General features: G+C 48.9%; 3 protein-coding genes across 4 annotated transcripts; all 3 read left to right on the top strand.

The window, feature by feature from the left end:
- Window positions 1–1,988: 1,988 nt before the first annotated feature.
- LOC139679718 (mid1-interacting protein 1A-like) lies at window positions 1,989–3,130 on the top strand. Its single transcript, XM_071571710.1, has 2 exons — window positions 1,989–2,478; window positions 2,828–3,130. The coding sequence occupies exon 1, from the start codon at window positions 2,059–2,061 to the stop codon at window positions 2,458–2,460; it is 402 nt and encodes a 133-aa protein (XP_071427811.1). The 5' UTR covers window positions 1,989–2,058; the 3' UTR covers window positions 2,461–2,478; window positions 2,828–3,130.
- Window positions 3,131–7,567: 4,437 nt separating this feature from the next.
- LOC139679727 (mid1-interacting protein 1A-like) lies at window positions 7,568–9,105 on the top strand. 2 transcript variants are annotated; one of them, XM_071571732.1, is made up of 2 exons: window positions 7,568–8,021; window positions 8,711–9,105. In XM_071571732.1, exon 1 carries the CDS (start codon window positions 7,610–7,612, stop codon window positions 7,997–7,999), a length of 390 nt encoding a protein of 129 aa, XP_071427833.1. In that variant the 5' UTR covers window positions 7,568–7,609; the 3' UTR covers window positions 8,000–8,021; window positions 8,711–9,105. The 2 variants fall into 2 exon arrangements, with proteins under 2 accessions (XP_071427833.1, XP_071427824.1); XM_071571723.1 differs by having other exon boundaries at window positions 8,770–9,105.
- Window positions 9,106–16,063: 6,958 nt separating this feature from the next.
- On the top strand, window positions 16,064–22,281 carry KCTD14 (potassium channel tetramerization domain containing 14). The gene is made up of 2 exons (XM_071571745.1): window positions 16,064–16,319; window positions 18,873–22,281. The coding sequence occupies exons 1-2, from the start codon at window positions 16,260–16,262 to the stop codon at window positions 19,542–19,544; spliced, it is 732 nt and encodes a 243-aa protein (XP_071427846.1). The 5' UTR covers window positions 16,064–16,259; the 3' UTR covers window positions 19,545–22,281.
- The last annotated feature ends 920 nt before the right edge of the window (window positions 22,282–23,201 follow it).

The following is a 23,201-nucleotide window of genomic DNA, read 5'->3' on the forward strand; positions in this document are numbered from 1 at the left end:
GGACAAGCTTACAAGAAGCAATGCAAGTGCTACAGTGAGCAGAACTGAGCTGGCTTTGGTGCCTGATATCTCCTCTGGTCACACAACTTCTCCTTCCCTGACTGAACACCGTAATGGATGGAGCCCAAAGTCAGTCGATGTTTGGGGACATTTGTGGGCATTTTACAGAACTTTCACAGAACTGGTCCTGGACTAAGGGAATGGTATTGAATTAACAGATGGGAAAGGGGTGGTGGTAAATGGGAATGTATTGGATAGTGTGGGAGCTGAGCATGGCATACCTGGTAAGGAATAAGGGGGGAGAATGTGCTGATTTTGGCTGAGGTAGAGTTAGTTTTCTTCAGAGTAGCTGGTCCAGGGCTATGTTTTGGATTTGTGTTGCAAACAGTGTTGATAACAGGGATGTTTTCGTTATTGCTGTGCAGTGCTCACACAGGGCCAAGGCTCTCCCCACCACCACCATCAGTGAGGGAGCGAGCTGGGGGAGCAGCACAAGGAGTTGGGAAGGGACATAACTGGCACAGCTAACCCCAGCTATCCCAAGGGATATCCCAGACCATATGGCATCATGCTCAGCGTATGGAGCTGGAGGAAGAAGAAGGAAGAGGGCAACATTTGGAGTCATGGCTTTTGTCTTCCCAGGTCACCATTTACACAGATAGAGCCCTGCAGTCCTGGAGGTGGCTGAAGACTTGCCTGTTCATGGAAAGTGGTGAATTCATTTCTTATTTTGCTTTGCTTGTGTGCACAGCTTTTGCTTTCCCTATTAAATTCTCTTTACCTCAACCCATGAGTTTTCTCACTTCTACACTTCTGACTCTCTCCCTGATCCCACTGGTGGGGAGTGAGTGAGTTGTTGTGTGAGGCTGAGTTGCTGATGGGTTAAACAACAAAACTCACGATGAAGCTTCAACCCAAGGGCAGATGTAGCTCCTCCATTCCCACCCTAGGACACTATGATGTCTGTTCACCTCCAGGAAGCTCCATGGTGGCCCAGACATCCCACTGCATGGGGCTGCCAGAGAGTGCACACCTCAGTGCAGCACTGGGCCCCATGGCAGGGCGCCCAGAGATGCCAGGGGCAACCAGAAAGGGACAAAAGGAGAAGTGGCTTCAGCTCTGAGGGGGAGAGGGCAGACAGCAGAATGGGCACCTGGCCAGGATATGAGGGGACAGTGGGAGAGCTGCCACCACTGAGGGTTGCAAAAGGGATGAAGGACCCCTTGGCCTCTCCCAAAATAGAACAATTTCCTCCAGTTGCCACATGGTGCAAGATATACAGGATGGGCAGCTCTGGCCACTGACCAGCCATGACCTCTGCTCCAGGAGAGGAGTAGTGGGGGCAACGATGGCACCATCTGGGCTCCACTCTGGACAGTAATGGCTCCATCACATGCTTTCAGGAGTTCTCCGTTGTGGCTTTTGGTCCCATCTCTGTTCCCATCGCATGTCCCTATAACCCCATGTAGGACTCCATGCAGCAGCAGCACATCCTCAGTGAGGTTTTCCATATCAGAGTCTGATGCTGCATCCAGGCTGGCAGTCATGGACAGAGGTTGCTCAATCTCCCCGGAGTGTTCACGTCCCAGGTGCATGGCAGCAAGGAGCAGGGGAGGTGGGGGCCCCCTGGCAGCACGGCTGCCTGCAGTCTACCGGCACCACGGGGCAGAAGCTGGACCCACTCTCACAGGGCCCAAAAAGGGAACGCGTGGAGGGGTCGAGATGGGACAGGAAGGGAAAGACCCCAGGCAGCTCCACTCGTTGCTGCTCCTGTGCTCCTGGCATGGGGATGCAGGGGCACCCGTGGCCAGCTCGGGTGAAGGCCACAGGGAGGCTGAGCCAGGAGAGATTGCACAGAGCCAGGGACATGGCATGGCCGAGCCTCAGCTGGGCTGGAGCCAAGCCCGGCCCCAGGGCCATCCAGCCAAGGCAGGAGAGGACACAGCAGAGGAGGGCCGTGCCCCAACACTGCATAAAAAGCCCCCGGCAGGGAGCGGGGGCAGGTGGCACCCTGAGAAGAGCCCAGAGCAGAGCTGCCAGAACTGTGGGAGAGGGGCCATGGAGCAGTACTTCTCAGCCACCCAGAAGATGGAGCAGGAGGTGATGTTCCCCAGCCTGCTGCGAGGGGTCTTCCCGCAGCAGGAGGGGGCAGCCCCAGCCGCAGGCAGCCACACAGACCTTTATGAGCGCTACCAGCTGCTGAAGGCCATCAAGCCCATGGTGGAGAAAGGCCTGGCCTCTGTCAATGACCAGAGCCCCACTGGTGCTGACACGGACATGGACACATCCTTGGGCAGCGATGAGGCGGTGGATGCGCAGCTGGAGGAACGCCTGTCCCACCACCTGACTGGCTTGCAGCAGGTCCTCACCCACCTCACCAGGGACACCAATGCTCTCACACGGAGGTACAGCCAGATCCTGGAGCAAATCAACCTCAGCGAGGGACAGCCCAGCTGGTGACCCTGTCCTGACCACCAGGTAAGAGCTGGGGGGAACACAGAGCTCAGGGGCAGCAAGGCAAGGGGTGGTGTGCTTGGAGAGGTCCCCAACACTGCAGGGGTGGGAAGCTCCCGGGAAGGGCCTTGAAATGGGGGTTGCCCCCTCAAATGTGGGCAGATATCCACCTCCATGCTGGAGGAGTGGGCATGGTCTCCGTGCCGAGACTCCAGGGGTGCAGGGTCTATGGACCCAGGGTTGGTGGGCTGGGTGTCTCCCTGGCATGACCCTCGGAGTTAAGGAGTTAAGGACAGCTGCTGTTGCAGGATGGGTGCTGGTGTCACGCAGCAAAAGACGTCCCCATTTCTGACCATTGCACGCTCTTTTCCAGTCCCATTCGCCCTCCTCGCACTCTGGCAGCTGATCTCCTGGCGCTGGAACTGACCTGGGAAAACCAGATGCTGCTTTATCCTCATAGGAAGAAGCATCTGGCTGTGCCGGAAAGCCCATTGGGAGACCTGCAGGCTCATGCTCTCCTCTTTATTTTCAAAGAGCAGCATGAAGGTGGTGGTGTTGTGCGATGGCCCCGACCCCCAACAGTCCCTGGCGACTGCCAAGCCCTTTTCCAGCTGGTACCTGGACACCAAGGGCATTTCCCCCAGTCTTTGCTAATAAAACAAACCCTGTGAAGCTATTTGTCTGTGTGGTGCTTTCACCTGGCTGGGGCCCTTGTGCGGTGCCCCAGTGTGGGGCAGGGGGATGCTGGTTCTGTGGGGAGGGGACTTTCCAGGGCAACGATGGGGAATTTGAAGGGACAAAGACTCACAAAGTCACAGGATGGTTTGGTTTGAATGGGACCTTCACAGATCTTCTCATGCAATGCCCTGCTGTGTGCTGGGACATCTGGCACTACACCAGGTAGCTCAGAGCACTGTGCAACCACAGGGCACGGGCACCCTTGTTGGGCAACCTGTTGCTTTGCTCAGCAAATTCAGGCTGAAAAATGTCTTCCTTCTGTTGACAGCAACATCATTAGTAGCTGGTGCCTGATTTCTGTGCACAAAAGAGTGTGAATGTGTCCAACACTGAGCCCAGTCCTGCAACAGTGAGGGGCAGCAGAGCCGTAGCTCAGAGCACCCCTGGAAAGCAACTGCCCCCACGATCCCAGCCCCAGGTCCAGACACAAAGCTCTGGGATACTTTGGAGGTTCTTATCTCCTCCCTCCTGATCAGGCCATTCCTCCCAGCTGCTGAGACCCCATTGGTTTTGACTTGTCTTGCCTGAGCATGGGCAGCAGGGAAAGGGTGTCCAGCTCGCTGTGGCTGAGTGAGATACTGTGGGGCCCAGGGGCTGTGCAGGAGGCAGCCAGGGGCCAGATACAGAGCAGTTCCACATCTGAAAGGGTCCTGGTCAGGCTCCAGAGAGGACAAAGGCAGTTGCAAGTGGTTTGGGGCAATCAGAATCATGGGAGATGGGTCAGCAGGAGATGCTTGTGGACAACTTGGGATCATTTGGAGACAAATGCAGTGACACCTCCCCCTCCTCAGCTCCGGTTTGAGATGGTGGGTTGGGGGTTGGCATGTGCAAATCCCAGGCCTGTGGGTACAGACACTCAAGGAGCTCATTGCACCACTGCCTAAAACACTTGCTTTTCTTGGGAAGCAGCTGTCAAGCACCGAGTCCCCCAAAGGGAACCAAACGAAGGTCCCTCAAGGCAGGGCCAGGATTTCAAAGCAAATCTGTCTCTCCTCAGTCTGGGCAAAATTGCAGCCCCGTCTTATCCAGGGAAAATGGAGCATGAGGGGTGTACTGGGAGAGACCAAGGCCGTGTGCCATTGCAATGCCACCTCTGGCTGGAGCATCATGGAGCGCTATCTTTGGAGCTCCTCTGCTCCCAGGCTGAATGCAGAGCCAGGTGTTGAACTATAAGGAATGGACAGACATTGGTTCCCAGTGAGATGGGGACCACAAAGGATGCGTAGTCCCTCTGGTGGTTTACCTGACTGAAGCTCAAGTGTGGGACCCACATTCACTAGAGAACAAGGCCATTTGTGCTGGTTTAGCTGGGTCAGACTTCTTTTTCTTCCCAGTATCTGGTATGGAACTGGTATGGTTTTGATTTGTGCTGAACACACAGTTGATAATACAGAGATATTTCTGTTGTTGCTGACAATGCTTGCACAGTCCTCAAGGCCTTCTCTGCTTTTGCGCTGCCATGCTGGTGAGGGGGCTGAAGGTGCATGGGAATTTGGGAGGATACACAACAGGGATAGTATGATCCCCATATGACATCATGCTCAGCATATAAAGTGTGAGGAAGGAGGAAGGAGAAAGAGGGAGGGGATGCTTTGAGTGATCTCGTTTGTCTTTCCAGGATACCATTACACATGATGGAGCCCTGGGGTCCTGGGGATAATGGAACACCTGCCTGCCCATGGGAATTGGAGAATAAATTCCCTGTTCTGCTGTGTTTGCATGCACAGCTTTTGCTTTCCATATCAAATTGTTTATATCTGAAGCCACTTGTTTTCTTGATTTGACCCTTCTGACTCTCTCCCTGATCCTAATCATGGGGGAGTGAGTGAGCAGCTCTGTGGTTCTTGGTGCCTTGGTTGGGGTTAAACTATGACAGTGTCACATGGAGGAAGGCTTTCAGTCCCCTCCAGCAATGCTTTGGGCTTGGGCAGCATGCTCAGCAGCTGGAGAGCCTCGTGGTGCCCCAGGGAAGAGTCGTACCAGGACAAGGGATGAAGCACTCACCGCCACTGTTGAACATGACCAGTGAGAGATGTAAGATGTTCCCAGAAGAGGTCTGTGACCTGGCGCAGCTGGCAGGGCTTGCTGACGTGTTATGGGACACTTGCAACCCCCCAGGACTGGTGGGTCTGTCTCTGAGAGCCCCTGTCTGTGCAACTGGCCCCAAGCCCAGTCTGTCACAAGAACCTTCTGCCTGCTCCGATTGCAGGGCATTGCATCACAGTGCCCCAGGGATGCGTCAAGCCCCCGCGGGGCCCTGTTGCTGCTGACCACCACTGTTGGCCACAGCTGATAAGAGCTGTTGGATGGTCATAGCAAAGGTCTTTGTCCTGGAAAACCCCAGTGCTGGTCCCAGCAGGATGCTGGCAGACAGGGCAGGGGCAGGGGGTGCTGACTCTGCGCTGCCCTGGACAGGCTCCAGGGGCACCCGCACTCTTGCCTTCCACCACAGGGAAATTTGCGTTCTGCTCATATCATTGAAGCAAATCAGGATGTCAGCTCTTCCTTTAAATCTGTTAAGGGACACAAATCCAGCAGAGAGCAGTGACCTGGGCACCGAAGGTCAGTGTCAGGAAGTCAAGAGATAAAGCACAGTTTTGTCCCAAAATGTTAAATGAATGAGAAACCCTGAATTCCCTTCTCTAATCAGTCCCAAGGAGTCCTAATCACACAATCCCCAGTCCCAAGGAGTCCTAATCACACAACTTCCCACACCCAAGGGTGGCGGCTGCCAGCATCCCAACCCATCCACAGGGCAGGGTCTCAGCCTGCACACCCCTATCTTTCCATTTTAGGGCTCTGTGGTGTCAGCTGTACCTCGTGCTGCTGCCTGTCACCTGCTCAGGTAGGAGGAAAGCACCTGACAAATCCACACCTGCGCACCCCAGGTCTGGCTCTGGGGTCAGGTAAGTTGGCTGAGAGTCAGCCAGGTGTCCTCAGGGCAAAGGCAGTGGAGGGAGGGGATCCTTCCCTTGCACTCAGCCCTGGTGGGGCCTCACCCGGTGCAGTTTCCAGTTCTGGACTCCTCAGTACAAGAGAGACACGGAGCTTATGGAGTGGGTCCAATGGAGAGTGACAAGGACGACTGACAGACTGGAGCATCTCTCTTACAAGGAAAGGCTGAAGAAGCTGGAAGTGTTCAAAGTGGAGAAGAGAAGCTCAAGCAGATCCAATGGATGTTTATAAAGACCTGACTGAGGTGGAGAAGGTGGAGTAAGACTCTTCCCAATGGTGTCCAGTGACAGGACATTGAAGTACATAAACAGAAACACAGGAAATCCCATGTAAACATGACAAAAGCTTCCTATTTTTCTTAAAACTAAAGATGGCAAACACTGTCACGAGCTGCCCAGAGCTGGCAGTTTCCATCCTCAGAGGTATCCAGTTCCCAAACGGTCCCATCGCTGTCCCTGTTTTTAGCAGTGTTTGAGCAGGTCAGCTCCAGACGTTCCTTCCAGCCTTTCCACTGCAGATTCTGGCTCTATTCCAGCCCAGGAGTTGGCTGCAGGCTGCTCACAGCACCCAAAAGGGAGGATGCTTTGCCAGGACTGTGTGGATGTTGGGGTATCAGCAGGTCTGCTTTGGGCTGGGTTCAACAGGCTTTGACTCCTGTCATTGCTTCTCTAAGGACCTTCCCTCAAACTTGGAACATTCATGCTTCTCCTCTGGATGACACTTTCTCAGTTTTAAAAGTCCCTTTTCTAATTCCTCCGTCACCATTTAGTCCTGCTGATGGTCCTTAAATAACCAATTTGGGGAATACACCCTTCAGACAAGTATGACCTGTTCATTATCACCTTCTTGTTTTAGCAGAGGTTGTTCTCAAGGCCAGTTGCCATGGTTGGGCTGGGTGATATCCCTACACCAGCCTTGGAAAAGGTGGGTGATCAAGCAGGGCACAAGGGGACTCCCCCTCTCTGGATAAACCCATCACTTTTTCTCCTTTCCTACGCCTCAAGACTACCCAAATCAAGGTAAGCTTATTCTGCAGCCTGCCTGCACTGGTGGGCAGATGCTGGACTCACTGTCCTATGTCTCCAGGACTGGTAAGGATGGTGGTTACAGGACAGGATGAGACAGTACATAAGAGACCCCAGCCACCTTCCCTTCTTGCCACCCTGCTCATAGTGTGTGAATGCAGCAGGACCTCTGGCCAGCTCGGGTGAAGGTCACAGGGAGGCTGGGCCAGGAGGAATTGCACAGAGCCAGACATGGTGCAGCCGAGCCCCAGCTGGGCTGGAGCCAAACAGCCCTGCAGCCATCCAGTGCAGACAGGGCTGGCAAGGGAGGACAGCAGTGAACAGCAGAGGAGGGACATGCCCCAGCACTGCATAAAAAGCCCCCAGCAGGCATTGGGTGCAGGTGGCACCCTGAGAAGAACCCAGAGTAGAGCTGCTGGAGCTGTGGGAGAGGGGCCATGGAGCAGTACTTCTCAGCCACCCAGAAGATGGAGCAGGAGGTGATGTTCCCCAGCCTGCTGCGAGGGGTCTTCCCGCAGCAGGAGGGGGCAGCCCCAGCCGCAGGCAGCCACACAGACCTTTATGAGCGCTACCAGCTGCTGAAGGCCATCAAGCCCATGGTGGAGAAAGGCCTGGCATCTGTCAATGACCAGAGCTCCACCAGTGCTGACACTGATACAGCTTTAGATGAGGGTGCAGACAGCAATCTGGAGGAGCGCCTCTCCCATCACGTCAACGGCTTGCAGCAAGTTCTGACAGACCTCACCAAAAACACCAAAGCCCTCACACGGAGGTACAGCCAAATCCTGGAGGAGATCAACCTCAGTGAAGATCAGTCCAGCTCTTGAGCCTGCACTCTCTCTGTCTGAGGTAAGAGACTGGGGGCACACACTGCCAAGAAGAAGCTGATTGAGGGGTAACATAATCTGTCCTCATGCCCCATCAGCTATGTGGCTTTCCAAGTTTTGCATCACACCCCCAAATCCCAGGGGTTCTCAGTCTGCACTTCATTGCTCAACAGATTCATTCTCCTGGATCTGTCTTTCTCAACTGCCCACTGATGCAAGCTGTGCCACTGAACAAAGATCACTCTGTGAGCATCATGTTGTCACCAAGACTTCACAGTTTGCAGCATAGGCAAAGTCTTGCTGATGCTGGGCAAATAGAAAATATCCCAGAGACAAAAGGGCTGTTTGGTTGGTGCACCCTGAACTCTGGACTTCAGGAGATGTCAGACATTGGTGCTCCATCTGCTTCTCTTTTTTCTCTGATTAAAAATGTAACAGAGTCATTTTGTGGGAGGAATTCGGCACTTTCAGGTCTCTAAATATCGAAATTTGGCACACCATCTGAAAACAGCTCAGATACTTCAATTTTATCCCAGCCTGGAAAGCAAACCCATTCTCTGTGCTGGTGGAAGTTTCATCCCTAAGACCCTTTGTGCTCCATCAGAGATAGGGCTCATGGCCAAGATTCTTGTAGTGAAGTGGAGAGCATAGAAAGGTTACAGCAACAACAGAGAGCATTAACAGGACTTTACAATGTTAACCTTTGTTTAGGAGGAAACCCAGCCAGGAATGAGGACATCCTGACCAAGCTGTGTGCATTATCTCCACAGAGTGATCTGTTGTCCGCAACCCAGCGGTACATTTTCTCTTGTGCCAAGTCCCACCAAGGAACATGCTCTGTGAGCAGCACAGAGCTTGGCCGTCTGCCCGCTGGACACTGCCTGTACCATTCAGCTCGTCCTGTGGCTGATCCTGCCGGCAAGCTTCCTGCTTCATCTCACCCCCATCCCAGGGGGATTTCTGCGGGGTGGAAATGAGTGTTTTGTGTCACTGCTTTGTGGAAGGCAGGTGTAACTTTGAAGCAATGCTTTTTTTCTGTGTGTGCCTAGACCCTCCAAACCAGTCCCTTTGATAATGTAAATGAATTAAAAGCCTTGTGCACGTGTCCTGTGTTTCCTACCAGCTGTAACTTCAGTACAGCTCCTGTCCCCCAGCCCATGAGGGTGATGGCACCTTGGCCACCAAGGCCAGGCTTCAGTGCAGAGAGGAGAGCAGGGTTTCTCTGGCAGAGTGGGAATTGCATTTGCATTGGGATGTATGTTTCCCCAGCCCTCTGCCTCTCACACTTCACAAAACTGTGTAATTCTGCCACCACCCTGTGTTGGGTGATGAGATCCCAACCTGCTCCTCAGCATCCTTCCTTCCTTTCCCCAACATCCTCTTCTCTCCTGGATCCCCAACATCTAAGCTTCCCAACCCAATCAGTGCTTGCACATCCCATCCCTTGGCGTGCACTCGTCCAGCCCCTCATACCCAGCACCACCTCCACTACACACAGTCCTGTGGACAACCTGTCACAACCCTTGCTGGCCCCAGCAAAACCCAGGGAGCAATTTTGCCTTCTCTGGAAGCAGAGAAGGAGGTGGGATGCTCAACTGGGGTGAGTAGGAAGGCAGGGCTTCTCTCGCCTTCAATTCCTATGAATAGTGGAGAGACCAGGGGCAAAGCCCTCATTGCAAGCTCTTCATAGTGGCTGCAAGCTCTTCACAGGCAAGTTGGATCCTTCAGTACAGGCTGGGTCCCACCTCCAGGTGACTCCTTCCCTTCTAGACACAACTGCCAGGAAGTTCTACTGAGATGGGTGCTAGAGATAAGTGTCCCCTTGCCTGTTCAGGACATTTTAAAACAGATTTAGCTGTTGAAATAGTGCTGCTGTGGCTGAACAAATGCTGGTTCTCCATCAGCCTTCCACTTTTGATTATAAAACTGGAGATCTCTGAGGATCTGGGGCGAGAGGAGGATTGCCACCATGCTCTGTGCTGCAGGTTTCAGTTGTGTTGAGTGTGTTGCCAGTGTGCTCTCTGAATCTGCCATATCACCAGAGTGAAATATCCTTCAGACCGAAATCAGAGAGTCATCAGCAATAAAAGTCTCCATCTAAAATTAAAAAATGTTCTTTGTGTGGTACACTTGTTTCTTCTGATCACCTGGATGTAGGTACATGTCTTGGGCATGTGGTCATGTTCATGTTAACCCCTTTAGTGGGGCTCTGATTGCTCAGCAACAACTGAAGCTCCACAGCATTGTAAAGAAAGAGAAAAGCAGGAACTCCATCTCTTATTTTTATTTTAGTGAAACCCTAATTGCACAGAAAATAACAGAGAAAATTTCTCCAAAGGGAACAAGGCATTTCTGCAAGGGTGTGAACATTGTGAAATGCCCCTATGAGCTCAGCTGAACATGGTATAAACATGGGGAAGAAGTCAATGAACATGAGTATAAGGAGAATAATTTGGTTTCTTGGGAATGTGGGAACTGATGGGCTTGGTGGGCACTGATGGGCTTGTTGTATTGTTTGAACCAATGGCAGTATGAGTGATTAAATTTGTATCCCAGGGATGCCTCCCCCCATTTATCCATAGAGGAGGGACCATCCACTTTGTTGGCCAGTAGATATTTTGTTTCCTTAGCTTCTGATGGTGTCCTGGGGCCCGTTGGAAGCCAGCTCAGATCTCAGATTCTAGCTATCAGCCATGCATTCCAAGAAGATGGGTGGAGCAGATAAACTTCTGGAAGGTCTCAGGTAGGAATGTCGACGGTGTTTGTACAGCGCATGGTGTTTGATTTAGGAGTGGCTCCTGAACTGCAGAGTCACCAGCCCAGCTGCAATTCCTGAGCAGATGTAAAGCAAAATGCTGATGGTTTTTCTTTTCAGTAAAATTTTCACAAATTGTGCAGGCTGGCCACAGGTCACCAGAGCAACCCAGCAATTTGCAAGAATCGTAGAATATCCTAAGGTGGAAGGAACCCACAAGAATCAATGAGTCCAACTCTTGGCCTGCACAGGACAACCCCAAAAATTACTCCATGTCCTGGAGAACATTGTCCAAATGCTTCTTGAACTCTGTCAGGCTTGGTGCTGTGACCACTTCCCTGGGGAGCCTGTTCCAGTGCCCAGCCTCCCCCTGGATGAAGAACCTTTCCCTAATATCCAACCTAAACCTCTCCTGACACAGCTTCATGTCGTTCCCTTGGATCCTGGTCGTCAGAAAGAAGAGAGCTGTGTCTGCCCCTCTGCTTCCCCTTATGAGGAACCTGTAGAACATGATGAGTTCTCCCCTCACTCTCCTCTTCTCCAGGCTGAACAAACCAGGGGACCTCAGCCACTCCTCATACATCTTCCCCTCAAGGCCATTCAACATCTTCATAGCATTCTTTGGACTCTCTCTAATAGCTTAATGTCCTTCTTATATTGTGGATTCAGTGTATGTGCTTCAAAAGACAGAAAAATATGGGTGACCTTTACAAGAGACCTGGAGTGACTTGGTGCATCCCTGGCGAACTTCAGAATGGAGATTGGGATACCCTGCCCAATCCCAGCTGGAGTGGGTACTGTCCACATGGGAGTTCAGAAGAGCTGCACTAAGTGTGCTGCCTCTCTCTTTGCTAACCCATCCACTGCCATCTAAAATAACCTGGTTCCTCTCCTAGCTTTTCACAGGAACTTCCTCCACTGAGAGACCCTGGAGCGGATGGGTTCTGGGAATCATGTTTTTTAGGTGGCCCTTTCTTTGATTTATCTTCACTCCTGGCAGTGATAATGCTGACAGCTGTAATACAACTTGGATTTTGAGTATTCACTTGTACTAAGGCATAAAACCCAAATCTGACTGTTGTAGCCCTAGTTTTCTTAACCAGAAGCTGCCAGTTCAATATATTAAGAAAATAAATCTTTTATAAATACTTGTATAAATAGTACTATTTTCCAAACTGATGCATAAAACCATAGAATAATAGAATGGTTTGGGTTGGAAAGGACCTTAGAGATTATCCAGTTCCGACCCCCCTGCCAAGGGCATGGATGCCACCCACTGGATCAGACTGATCAGGACCGCTTCCAATCTGGTCTTGAACTTGAATTTTCAGGGATGGGGCAGCCACAACTTCTCTGGGCAGCCTGTGCCAGTGCCTCATTACCCTCTGAGTAAATGTATGCACTAGCACAGAGATGTTGCAACTCATTGTTACATACATATTTAAAGAATTTTACGAAATCTACATATTTGTTCCCCAAAAAGCCATTGTCAAGTTACTTCTTCTTCAGCAGACCCACAGTTATATGCATTAATATGATTATTCTTATGATTTGTTTTGTGGTTGCTTATCCAAGGTCCAGGCACAGCCTAATTCTTCCACGCAAAGATGTGGAAAGGATGGTCTGTGCCTGAAAGAGCTTACTGTCTTGGAAATATCCCTCTTCCATCAAATAAAAACTAACTGTGAGCAGAGGGAAATCTACTTTTGTGTGCCTACAGAAGAAATATATAGGGCCAGCAGCCACCCCATGAATAGGTAGGAAGCTTGAGGCATCACTGTGCATGAGGAGCACGAGGACAGGAATGAAGAACATCTAACTGGTTCCTCTTCCTTGTTCTCCTCATGGCTCTGTGAGTCATTTGGGCAGTCAGTGTCTCCAATAGGTCTCAGCCCCCTCCCCTTTGAGGACAGGGCCTTGGTGATCCTGCTCAAACCCCTCTGAAACACCCTCAGAGCTCTCTTTCTCTGCTCAAAGGCAAGCAGGTGGCTCCCCAACAGACCATCGATGCACCAGATGCAGCATCAAAAGATCCAAGGGATAAAGAATTTAAGGGATCCAGGCCAACAGGCAACAAACATAGAGTCCAGCTGAGACCCTGGGGGAAATTCTAGCTTAATACAACTCAAATTCCATTCTCCAAAGACAGAAACCCAGCTCACCATCCTGAGACAGCACAGCAGTGGCCAAGACCTTTCCAGGGGGTATGGAGCAGCAGCTACAATGGAGCTGCTCGTTGTGAGAATCCCAGGATTCTGGTTGCCTAAGCCTGTGGAGACTTTCATGGTCTTGGCTTTTTACTTTCTTCTCAAGCAAAGAATGAAATTAAACCAACCTCAGCTAGCTATTACCAGCAGCACAGCCTGCTGAAACCTTGTTGGAGGTACCTTCTCTGGTCCTCTCAAAAACTCTCACCCCTCTCATGCTTTTCATGGACTGCTCCCCCACCCACCAGTTTTTTTAGCATGCCTTTGACCATGGGGTAAAAAAAGGACTGACAAACTTCAAGACCAACTGTGTCCACTTAGTGCAAGCAGAGGACTTTGATGCAGAGTCAGATGCCTGCCCAGCAAAGCTGTGACATCAAACAGGTCAGATGTGTGGTCCTAGTAATCCAGGATGATCACTGGATTACTTTGATTACGCTGGTGTGATCACTTGAAAAATAGGCACCAAATCCCCATGGGCAGTCAGTCATATGATTTGGTCTCTGAAAAATTCTTCCTAAGGTCTCTTTTGACATCAGATGAATTTGGTAACTTAAATCATACCCTTAATGAAAAGGAGGGGTGAGGAATCCAACTGGGAGTAATTTGTAAAGCAGGACTGAAAAATGCCATCCTAAAACAAGTCATACAGTCAGTGGGATAAAAAAGTCCCAGAAGAAGCATAAACAGTAACAGACTTTTCACATACCTAGTGACTTTTAGCCCAAATACTTTACAGACTTCCAGACCATTCTTTGTCCCACAATGTGCCAGAGAAAGTGGTCAAGATATAAAAAAGGAGCAAAAGAGTGGAGGAACCAGACCAGTATGTTCATCACACTGAAGGGCAATAGAAAAGAATTGTGGACATCAGCTAATGACTATTCCTTTTGCTGAAGTGTGAAGGATCTCTGTTTTGGCATTGAAGGTTTGGCCTCAAAGACCATTAACCACCATTGATCTGAGGAAACTTTTCAGATGAGCTTTTGAACTAAGTAAACTAATTTCCTGGTCTTCACCCTTCCCTAGTAAAAAGCTTGTATGAGCAGAGAGGTCCACACGCCTATCCAGTTCTGCAGCTGCAGAAGGAAAGGTTATCACCTCCAGCATCGAAGACGTGGTGGATGTGAACTCTGTCAGGTATATTCAGGATATTTTCTAAAGCATCTCCCTAAACCAGCCCAAAGAATGGGATTTGCAGGAATCAAAGGCCCAGAACAAGCAGATCTTCCAGTTCTCCCTGTTTTCCAATGAATACTGATTTTTTTAAAATTTATTACAAGTCACAGAACTGGGGCTTCCAAGCAGACCTCACTAGTGCACCCAGAACTATCAGTTCTGCTGGGCTGGTAAAGGGAAAATTCAAGCCTTTCTATTCAAAGCAGCAGAGATAACTCAGACATAGGTTATAACTGAGGATCCCTCAGGATGCTTCAGAACAGCAGAAGCAAAATGTGAGATGAGTTCAATGACAGTTTACTGAAAGGCACAAAGCACTGAAAAGAATCTGTGTCCAGCTTTGATGGACCCTTTGGTGAGGACAAACTTTATTCTCAAGGTCAGTGAATCAGTGCAAATTCTAACTCTTTTTTCTTTGTGCCTCAGCCTCCTGCTCACCTTAATGTTGTCTTCTGGGAGGATACAGACCCTGGAGAACTCATTAAAAAAAGCTGGCATCCATGAACACAATGTAGATTTTGTGAAAATTATTTCCTTGTCTACCACGCTGTTTATTTTCATCACTATCTACTACAGGAAGATTTTCATCTGAAACAGAATCTGACAGACCTGAGAAACAGACCTGAGAATGCCTCGGGTTCCCTAAAGCATGGATGGTTTTATCCATCTGTATCAGCTGATCTAATAAGACATGTTGTCTCTCGTTACAAACATTAAGTTACATCTCTGTACAATCATGTCCTAGGCGATTTTGCCACCATAATGAAGCAAAGACACAGAAGAAATGAGTGGTCTGAAGACGAACTTGAAAGCACCAGTGCACTCAGAAACACCCAGAATGAAACAAAGGAGATCCTGAAGAGCTATGGTCTGGTTCTGGAAACGTTATTCAGGCCCTCTCTGATTTGATATTCTGCATTTAATAAATTAACAAAGACATAGAATTGTCGTAGGACCACAGAATGGTTTGAGTTGGAAGGAGCCTTAAAGATCATCTCATTACAACCCTACTGCGATGGGCGGGCATACCTTCCACTAGACCAGGTTGCTCAAAGCCCCATCCAGCCTGGCCTTAAACACTTGGAGGGATGGAGCAGCCACAGCTTCGCTGACCAACTTGTGCCAGTGCTTCGCCACCCTCATAGTAAAGAATTTCTTCTTAACATCTATTCTAAATCTCTCGTCTTTTAGTTTAAAACCGTTCCCTCTTGTCCTGTCACTTTTGGCCCAAGTAAAAAGTCACTCTCCCTCTTTATTATAAGCTCCCCTTTAAGTATTTATAAGCCCACTTTGAGTACATCCTTGTGAGTGTTTCAATGCTGTGGCAAAGTTTCACTGTCACTAAATCTGTGGTGCTGTCCACATTCTATGTTTGTCCATGTTCTATATTTGTCCATATTCTATATTTGGTGGGTACAGGATATTAGAAAATACTGTCATGCAAAGATAATAATCAAATATTTATGAACAATTGAGAAGACCAGTTCAGGCTTAAGCAGAGATTGAGGTTTGGTTTTATTTACCTTGCACAAATTACTCAGTGCCCAGAGATTGTATGGGTGAGGAAGAAAATGCCACCACTTTGGACGAGTTGTAGACACCCTGATCTCTCACCAGTGGGAATGATAAATGGGATCAGTGAGATGGTTTGGGATAAACTGCCTTAAAATAGCAGTGCACAAAGGCCAAAAAGCCGTGAAAATGTTTGTTGGTTTTGATACCACCGGTTGCTAAGGCAGAGGCAAGGCACACAGGCACAAATTGGAAAGGATTATTTGGCCCTCAGTCACCACACCGATGGCATTGCAGGAGGTGTGTGCTGGCAGCCAGCCCAAGTCCACCCTGCACCTTGCTGGCTGCCAGAAAACTAATGAGCGAATACTTCCGCTTCAGGCTGTTCCCTCCCTTCTCCCTACACCTACAACTAGTAGCAGGGCTGTGCCTGGAGCTCACCGGAGCCTGCAGGGCAGCAGCTGGGCTGGGAGCGTGGAAAAACTGAACCAACAAAGAAAGACCAAGTGAAAGAGGATTGGAGCACCACTGGGAGCCATCCTGGGCAGGACCCTAGCACTGAGCAACAGGTTTTTCCAAACAGCTGAGCCTTCAGCTCCCAGGGAGGATGAGTATTTCGTCGGAGCACAAGCCCCTTGGGAAGCAGGTCACCGGCAGCCTGCACACGGTGAGTAAGGTACGGGCTCAAGGGCACAATCTCCTCACGTGGGATCAAAGCACCCCCTTTGGGCTACATTTGAGTGGCTTTTCCCTCACCTGTTACCTGAAGGCCAGGCTTTGCCACACGTATGACTAAGAAGAAGATTCTAGCTAAACAGCTGTGTCTGACTTTGGCCTCTTTGCACCTGTTTGCTTACAGAAGGCCAGGTCCCTCCCTGGTGTACAAGACCTGGCAACAGCAAATAACCACAGTGGTTCTTCTTCTCCTTAGACAAGAGGAGGAATTCAATTAATATGAACTTTAATTGATCAGATCCCTAAATAAAAGCCTGCTGTGGGTTTTGGGAGGGGTTCAACAATTCTTATGAGTCTCTGACAATGCAAAAGCTGCTCTGTTGTGGACATGCAAAATCATCAGGTGAGAGCAATGGTTTCTGTACCAATTAGGAAAACTAGTGGCAATCTCAGATAAACTGCATTTTACCAGCCAGAAACCACTGATGAGATGATTTCCTTGTCCTCTTCTCTGCCCTCAGTCTGTTGCTAACCAGTTTGTCTTCTCTGCTGTAGCTGTACAGTCTCTCTTCCAGACCTCGCTGTCTAAAGAAAACAACCATCTTGTGTTGCACTTTTCAGGTGTAGGTTGTAAAAAGGTTCTCCAGGGAGGTAACTGTTTTACAGGTTAATAAATTGTGGCACAAAGAGGGGAATGACTTTTCTAAGAGTCACCTTAGGACTGGTGCCAGTACTCCCAGTCTGCTGGGAACCAGTTTGGTGCCAGGGCAAAACCATTAATCGAGATCTGAGAACATACAGTTAGTTGAGCTACTGCATTAATGAAAAACATGTCATCCACTTGAATTAGTGACAAACAGTATGAAACAACTGACCTGCTATTCGAAAAAGGAGCAAAGGCTCAAAAGCATGAGACTCTCCTGTCAAATGACCCCTGCTGGGGAGAGCTGCTGGTATTACCTGGACTAATGGCAAATTTCCTAATTACAGACTAATTACTACACAAACAGCTTTGAACTGTGTACTTCAGTGTGTGGTAATCACAAGATAGACTCAAATAAACAGTATTTGTCTCCTTGTCCCCAAGGTAAATGATTGCCCTCGAGATGGAGCCACTCAAACTAGTCCAAAGCAGCATTTCAGCTGGGTGTTTGGCCTGAATCTTCTACAGCCTCCCTGGGCTGCTTAGACTGTGAGCAAGTTTCTGCTAGATCTGAGAGTTTGCTGCTGTTTAAAGTCTCCCCTTGCACCAGGTTGTCTGTTCCTAGTTCCTTCCTTTTGTCAGCTCCCTTGCTTGCTAAATCCTCTGTGAGCCAACCCAGCCCACTTAGATGAAAGAGAAGCAGAGCTGGCATGAGGTGAGGAACACAAGCACATAGGTAGGTACAAAGACAGAAGCGGGAGAGGGCAGCAGGAGCCCTCCCTTCTCTTGGTGTGAGCTGTGAGATCAGCTCACGTCATCTCACGGGTCTGTACCCGTGGGATCCAGCTAAGCATTTAAGTACACACTTCACTTGAGGCATGTGACCAGCAGCACTGAGGCAGATCCTTGCGTGATCGAATCCAAGAAAGCACAGGTGAGTTCCTGAAGAATAGAGTTGTTTACTGACTCACGCCTTCCCAATGGCAGGTGTGGCCCTGGCCAGGCTTGTGACTTGCATTACAGCAGTGACGGTGGGAGGGAAGACAGCTGCCTTCTTTCTTCCCTCTGCTTTTCATCTGCTGAGAACTACATGAAATGGCCAAGTGCAAAGGGAGACTATTAAAAGCTAGGCACTAGGTCCAGCTTTGCCGGCCTTCAGGCCTCCTCCAATTCAGACAATGGTGTTAATGCGGGTCCAATTCAGACAATGGTGTTAATGCGGGGGGGGGGGGGGATCCAAACAAACCCACTAACTTTATATTCTTCCCTCTTAACTTTATGTCAGTTGCATGAATTATTTTCTTTACTTCCGAGCTGAAGCTATCCAACATTTTTAGGTGCTTTGCTCAACACCTTCTGTCTGGTATCTCTGACATGCTGGATATTTTTCAGTGTTTCTAACTTTAGTTTGTAGTGCTTGTAGCTTTAGTTCCTCCTTTGAAGAAAAAAGAACAGCTTGGTTGACAAAAATGACACAGCGCAGCTTTGGGCTCTATCTCTGTCCCTCTGCACATGGGGAGGGTGGGAGCTCTCGTATTGCTCTTGCTCTGAGGACAGTGACCCACAGGGACAACACTTATGCAGGACTTAAGAGATCAGTGTTGAACCCTGTAGTCACTTACAGCTTCTCTGGGCAGGGCACTTCTTTTTCCTCTTCCCCACTGGAAAAACAACACTTTCCTACATCCCAAAGATGTGGTGAGGACTTAGCCATTTAGAAATGCCCAAGTCTCTGCTGCTCCGGTTGCGAGGGCTCTATAAGCATCCTGCATCTGCTTTTTACAATAAATGGGGTAGACATACCCATCTGATCCCCAAGATCATTTTATCATTCCAACTTCCATGTTCATGGCCTCAGATGACTAATGAACACGGCTTTTTGTCCCCTTGTGATACTTGCAGTTGTCACCAATTGTGGAGTTAAATGTTGGTGGGGAGATGTACACAACAACACTGAGCACCTTAAAGAAACACCCTGGCTCCAAGCTGGCAGAGATGTTCACCGGCCAGCCCAAACTCAGGACTGATTCTGAAGGGAGGTTCTTCATTGACAGGCCAGGCACCTACTTCAAATACATCTTGGAGTACCTGCGCAGTAACCAAGTGCCCACCCAGTGCATCCAGGATGTCTACAAGGAGGCATTGTTCTATGACATAGAACCTCTAATCAAGCAGCTAGAGGACTCCCCACAGATCTTTGGGGAGCTTGTGGCAAGGAAGCAGTTTCTGGCTCGTGTGCCCAACTACAGCGAGAACATTGAGCTGATGATCCGCATTGCGAGGGCAGAAGCGGTTGCATCCCGCCAGTCCAGTGTCATCGTGTGCGTGGTCAGAACTGAGGAGGATGCAGCCAGGTGTCAGGATGCCCTGAACAGTTTGGACATGGATAAAAAATCCGTGGTGAAGTTTGGCCCCTGGAAGGCTGTGCCAAGTATTTCGGACCTGCTGGATTGCATTCAAATGGATGTTGAAGCCAAAGGGTATAAAATATCTGTACAGCCCCATGTTGCTGAAAAAGGTTTTCGCTTCAAATCACAGGATTTCTTCTACAAGTTCCTCTTCACCTGGTGGTAGCAAAGTGCCATCATTGATGGGGAATGGAAGAAAGCAATTATTAAAATAAATTAACCTGAGCCATAGAGACTAAGCCATAGACTACCAGAGGGACAGGAAGGAATGTGCCGGGCAATGAAAGGATCTCCTTTGGCTGTTTGCCAAATTAAATCAAGCATTTAAGAGCCACTATTTTCTTGGGCTTTAGGGGATAACTTTTTAGGGGATTTAAAAGGTACCAGGAAAAGGAGGAATTTTACTCTTTCAGTATTGCTATTTGTTAAATTCAAAGACATGGATCTGTGGATCAAGCCAACCTCACTCAACCTAAGAGAAATGAACAATCCCAAATGCATCTCATGGACATGTCAAGTTGGTCTCTTGCTGTAAATGGGAACACTTGTACAAGTCCTGACAGAAACAGTGACATTAATGCGTGCTCAAATGAAATTTGGATTCTTAATGAGAAGGCAAAAGCTCTTCTCCCTGTTTCCCACACCAGTGCCTGGGTTGAAAAGGATTCAGTGTCCCATGATCTCTTATTCCTGCAGCAGACATCCTGCTCTCTAGTCAATGTATTTATTACCATTATTTATTATTTATTCTGAAGGAAAGACAGAGAACCTCAGTTATGGTGCAGGATCAACAAAAGGCAAAAATACCACCACTGATGTCAGGAGTTCGGAAATCTAAGGACAGGCACTCACCTCTCAGGTCGCACAATTTTAATCTTTTTCTTATGACATATTATGATGACACTATTCCTAAATATATGAGCTTTTGGAAGAACTGGGAAACCCCACCATGATTTGATGGGAAGGAAGTGTTACTGCAGCAATAGCTTGCAAATTATCTTTTACAGAACACAAGTTGGGTCCTAAATTGTGTTTTATAAATCTTACAATTTGAAAGTTTATTTTTATACCGGAGATGTCTTGGTTTTAATCACTCTGAAAATCATAATGGTGATCTGAAAATCATAATGGAATTTGATGATGATCGCATTTCCTTTACTTCTCAGAAGATGGATTTCTTCAGTTAAGGATAATAATCATAGAATCATGAGATGGTCCCTGGGATGTTAAATAAATAACTTTTAAAAGCTTCTTGAATGATGCAGAAGTGCTTTATTTACTGCTATTTTCCCCTCAAAATTCCCAGATTTTTTGAAAGCCCTGAAGTTTTGTCTTTATGGCAATGGATTTGGGTCATTCCTAATTAAATTGGGTTTGTGATGTGCCCATCCTAGCACAGATTTCCTGCCAGGGACAATCTGGAGTCATGCCATTGACTGCAGGGCAGTTCTGCTATAGGAAACTGTAGTAAGAATGGACACAGTCAGTGTCTGAGATGACAAAAAACATTAGAAAACAGGATCTTTTGCTCATAACCAAGTGGTTGGTGGCGCTTAGCCTAGAAGAGAGTTTGAGGAGGCTGCCCAGTAGACAAAAGGCTGCTTTAAAGAGATCTGTTACATTTTGTACTTACAAAAAGTTAGAAAACTGGCTTAAGTTGCAAGGAGATGGCAATTAGGTATTAGGAGAAAACAATCTGATTATAGGGTAGTTAAAGTAGCAAACCAACCAACCTCCTAAGTCCACAGGACAGCTGCCATGAGAAAATTTAATTTGCATATACCAGAATCCTGTGTTTAGTTGTGGGCCCCTCTTAGTAGGACAGGCACTGAGGTGCTGGATTGTGCCCAGAGAAGGGCAGTGGAGGTGGAAGGGCTGGAGCACAAGTGTGATGAGGAGTGGCTGAGGGAGCTGAGGGCGCTTAGTCTGGAGGAAAGGAGGCTTGGGGGGGACTTCCTCCTTCTTTACTAGTCCCTGAAAGGAGATTGTAGCCAGGTGGGGGGTGGTCTGGTCTCCCAAGTGACAAGTGGTAGGAAAAGAGGAAGTTACCTCAAGTTTTTACACGAAAAATTAATTGGGAAAAATTAATTCACCAAAACAGTGGTTAGGCATTGAAACAGGCTGCCCAGGGAAATGTGGAAGTCACCATCTCTGGAAGTGTTAAAAATGTGTGTGGATGTGGCACTTGGTGACATTTAGTGGGAGGCTCGACAGTGCTGGTTTAATGGTTGGACTCAATGATCTTAAGAGACCTTTTCCAGCCTTAATGATTCTATGACTTTAATAGTTTTATCAAGGATGTCTCATAAAACAGCAGAGACATCAAAGCATCATCAGGTAGAGCCTCTGCTGGGGAAGGGAGCCTGGATGAGATTACTGAGCACCCTGTCCTGTCATGTAGTGAAAACTCCCAGTGATGTGGACTCCACTGGGTCCCTGGGGAGGTTCATCCACTCAATGATGGTTCTCACTGTGTAAAATTTTTTTTATAACTCTCCTGGTGCAACTTGCCCCTGTGGCCCCTTGTCTCATCCACACTGCTCCTCATGAAGAGAGAAACACCATCTGTCTGTGTGGATGTCCTTTAAGCACAGGGAACACTGTGCTGAGGTCCCTCTGGGGAGAAGTGACCCAGCTCCTTCAATCCTTCCTCCAAGGCAGGTTCTCCAGACCTGCAGTTGGCTCCCTGGCCCTCCTTTGGAGCAACCACAGAAGAGGATGGGAGTGCATCATCTTAAGCTGTGCCATGGGAGGTTTAGGTTGGATATTAAGGAGGAATTTCTTCATAGACAGGGTGACTAAACATCGGAATGGACTGCCCAGGAGGTGGTGGAGTCCCTGTCCTTGGAGGAGTTTAAGGAAAGACTGGACGTGGCACTTGGTGCTGTGGTGCAGTTGACAAGGTGGTGTTCAGTCATAGGTTAGACTGGATGATCTCCAAGGTCTTTTCCAACCTCACTGGTTCTGCGACTACAGGATTCAGCTCCTGTTGGAAGAAATTTGAACTTAGAAGTTTTTGTGCACAACCCAGGCCATGGAGAGGGAAATGGGGCCCCTGCATCTTTGAGCCTGCTTCAAGAAAAGCAGTAAACAATAGAAAGAATGCGGCAGCCATTGGGAGAAGCAGGTAAACACATTCACACAGAAGGGCATAGTTTTGAGAAAAGTACCAATCCAGCTGGTAGCACGCCCTAGCCATTGACCAATGATATTCCTGTACTATTCGTAGACTCAGAAAATATGCGATATGTGTGTGCGTAATGTAAACAATAAATCAGAGCACAGATCATACTCCTATGGAAGTTACGTTGTGACTCTCGCGCCAAAACCTGGGGAGCTCAAATATTGACATTTTTTACTTTAAGCTCCTTCCCAAATCCCCTAGTCCCAAAGAGGTGACCAAACTGTGTCCACCTCTGGCCAAAGGGTGGGTGTCACAGACACAGCTGCTGCCCTGTCTTCTGCCATCTCCCTGGACACAGCTCTGCCGGGCTGCTTCTGTGCCAAGGCCACCTTCCCTCCCCTCTCCTCCAGGGCCACACGTCTGCAGGCCATGCTAAACCTCCTTGTGTGCCTAACACAGCGCCAAGCCACGTCACCGATACTTGTACGTATGTATGGCCAGACTTGGCGAACGCAGATTTGGGCAGGGGTCTCCCCACATGGGTGTGCCCTTCCAGCCTGTGCAGTGGATTTTTTAGGTGAGGCACAGCGTGCGCAGAACTGGCCCCACCGTTTCAGTCCTGAGGTCCATTTGCCACGGCCGAGTGAGCTTGGACAGTGACAGGGAAGTCCTCGGGACTGTCACAGCACCCGGTACTAA

This window comes from Pithys albifrons, chromosome 1, assembly GCF_047495875.1.
Source record: "Pithys albifrons albifrons isolate INPA30051 chromosome 1, PitAlb_v1, whole genome shotgun sequence".
NCBI lineage: Eukaryota > Metazoa > Chordata > Aves > Passeriformes > Thamnophilidae > Pithys > Pithys albifrons.

Bases quoted from the DNA above. Each gene is read 5' to 3' on its own strand.
- LOC139679718 (XM_071571710.1), top strand. From the start codon at position 2,059: ATGGAGCAGTACTTCTCAGCCACCCAGAAGATGGAGCAGGAGGTGATG.
- LOC139679727 (XM_071571732.1), top strand. From the start codon at position 7,610: ATGGAGCAGTACTTCTCAGCCACCCAGAAGATGGAGCAGGAGGTGATG.
- KCTD14 (XM_071571745.1), top strand. From the start codon at position 16,260: ATGAGTATTTCGTCGGAGCACAAGCCCCTTGGGAAGCAGGTCACCGGC. The intron at 16,320-18,872 runs GTGAGTAAGGTA...TGATACTTGCAG, and splicing joins TCACCGGCAGCCTGCACACG to TTGTCACCAATTGTGGAGTT.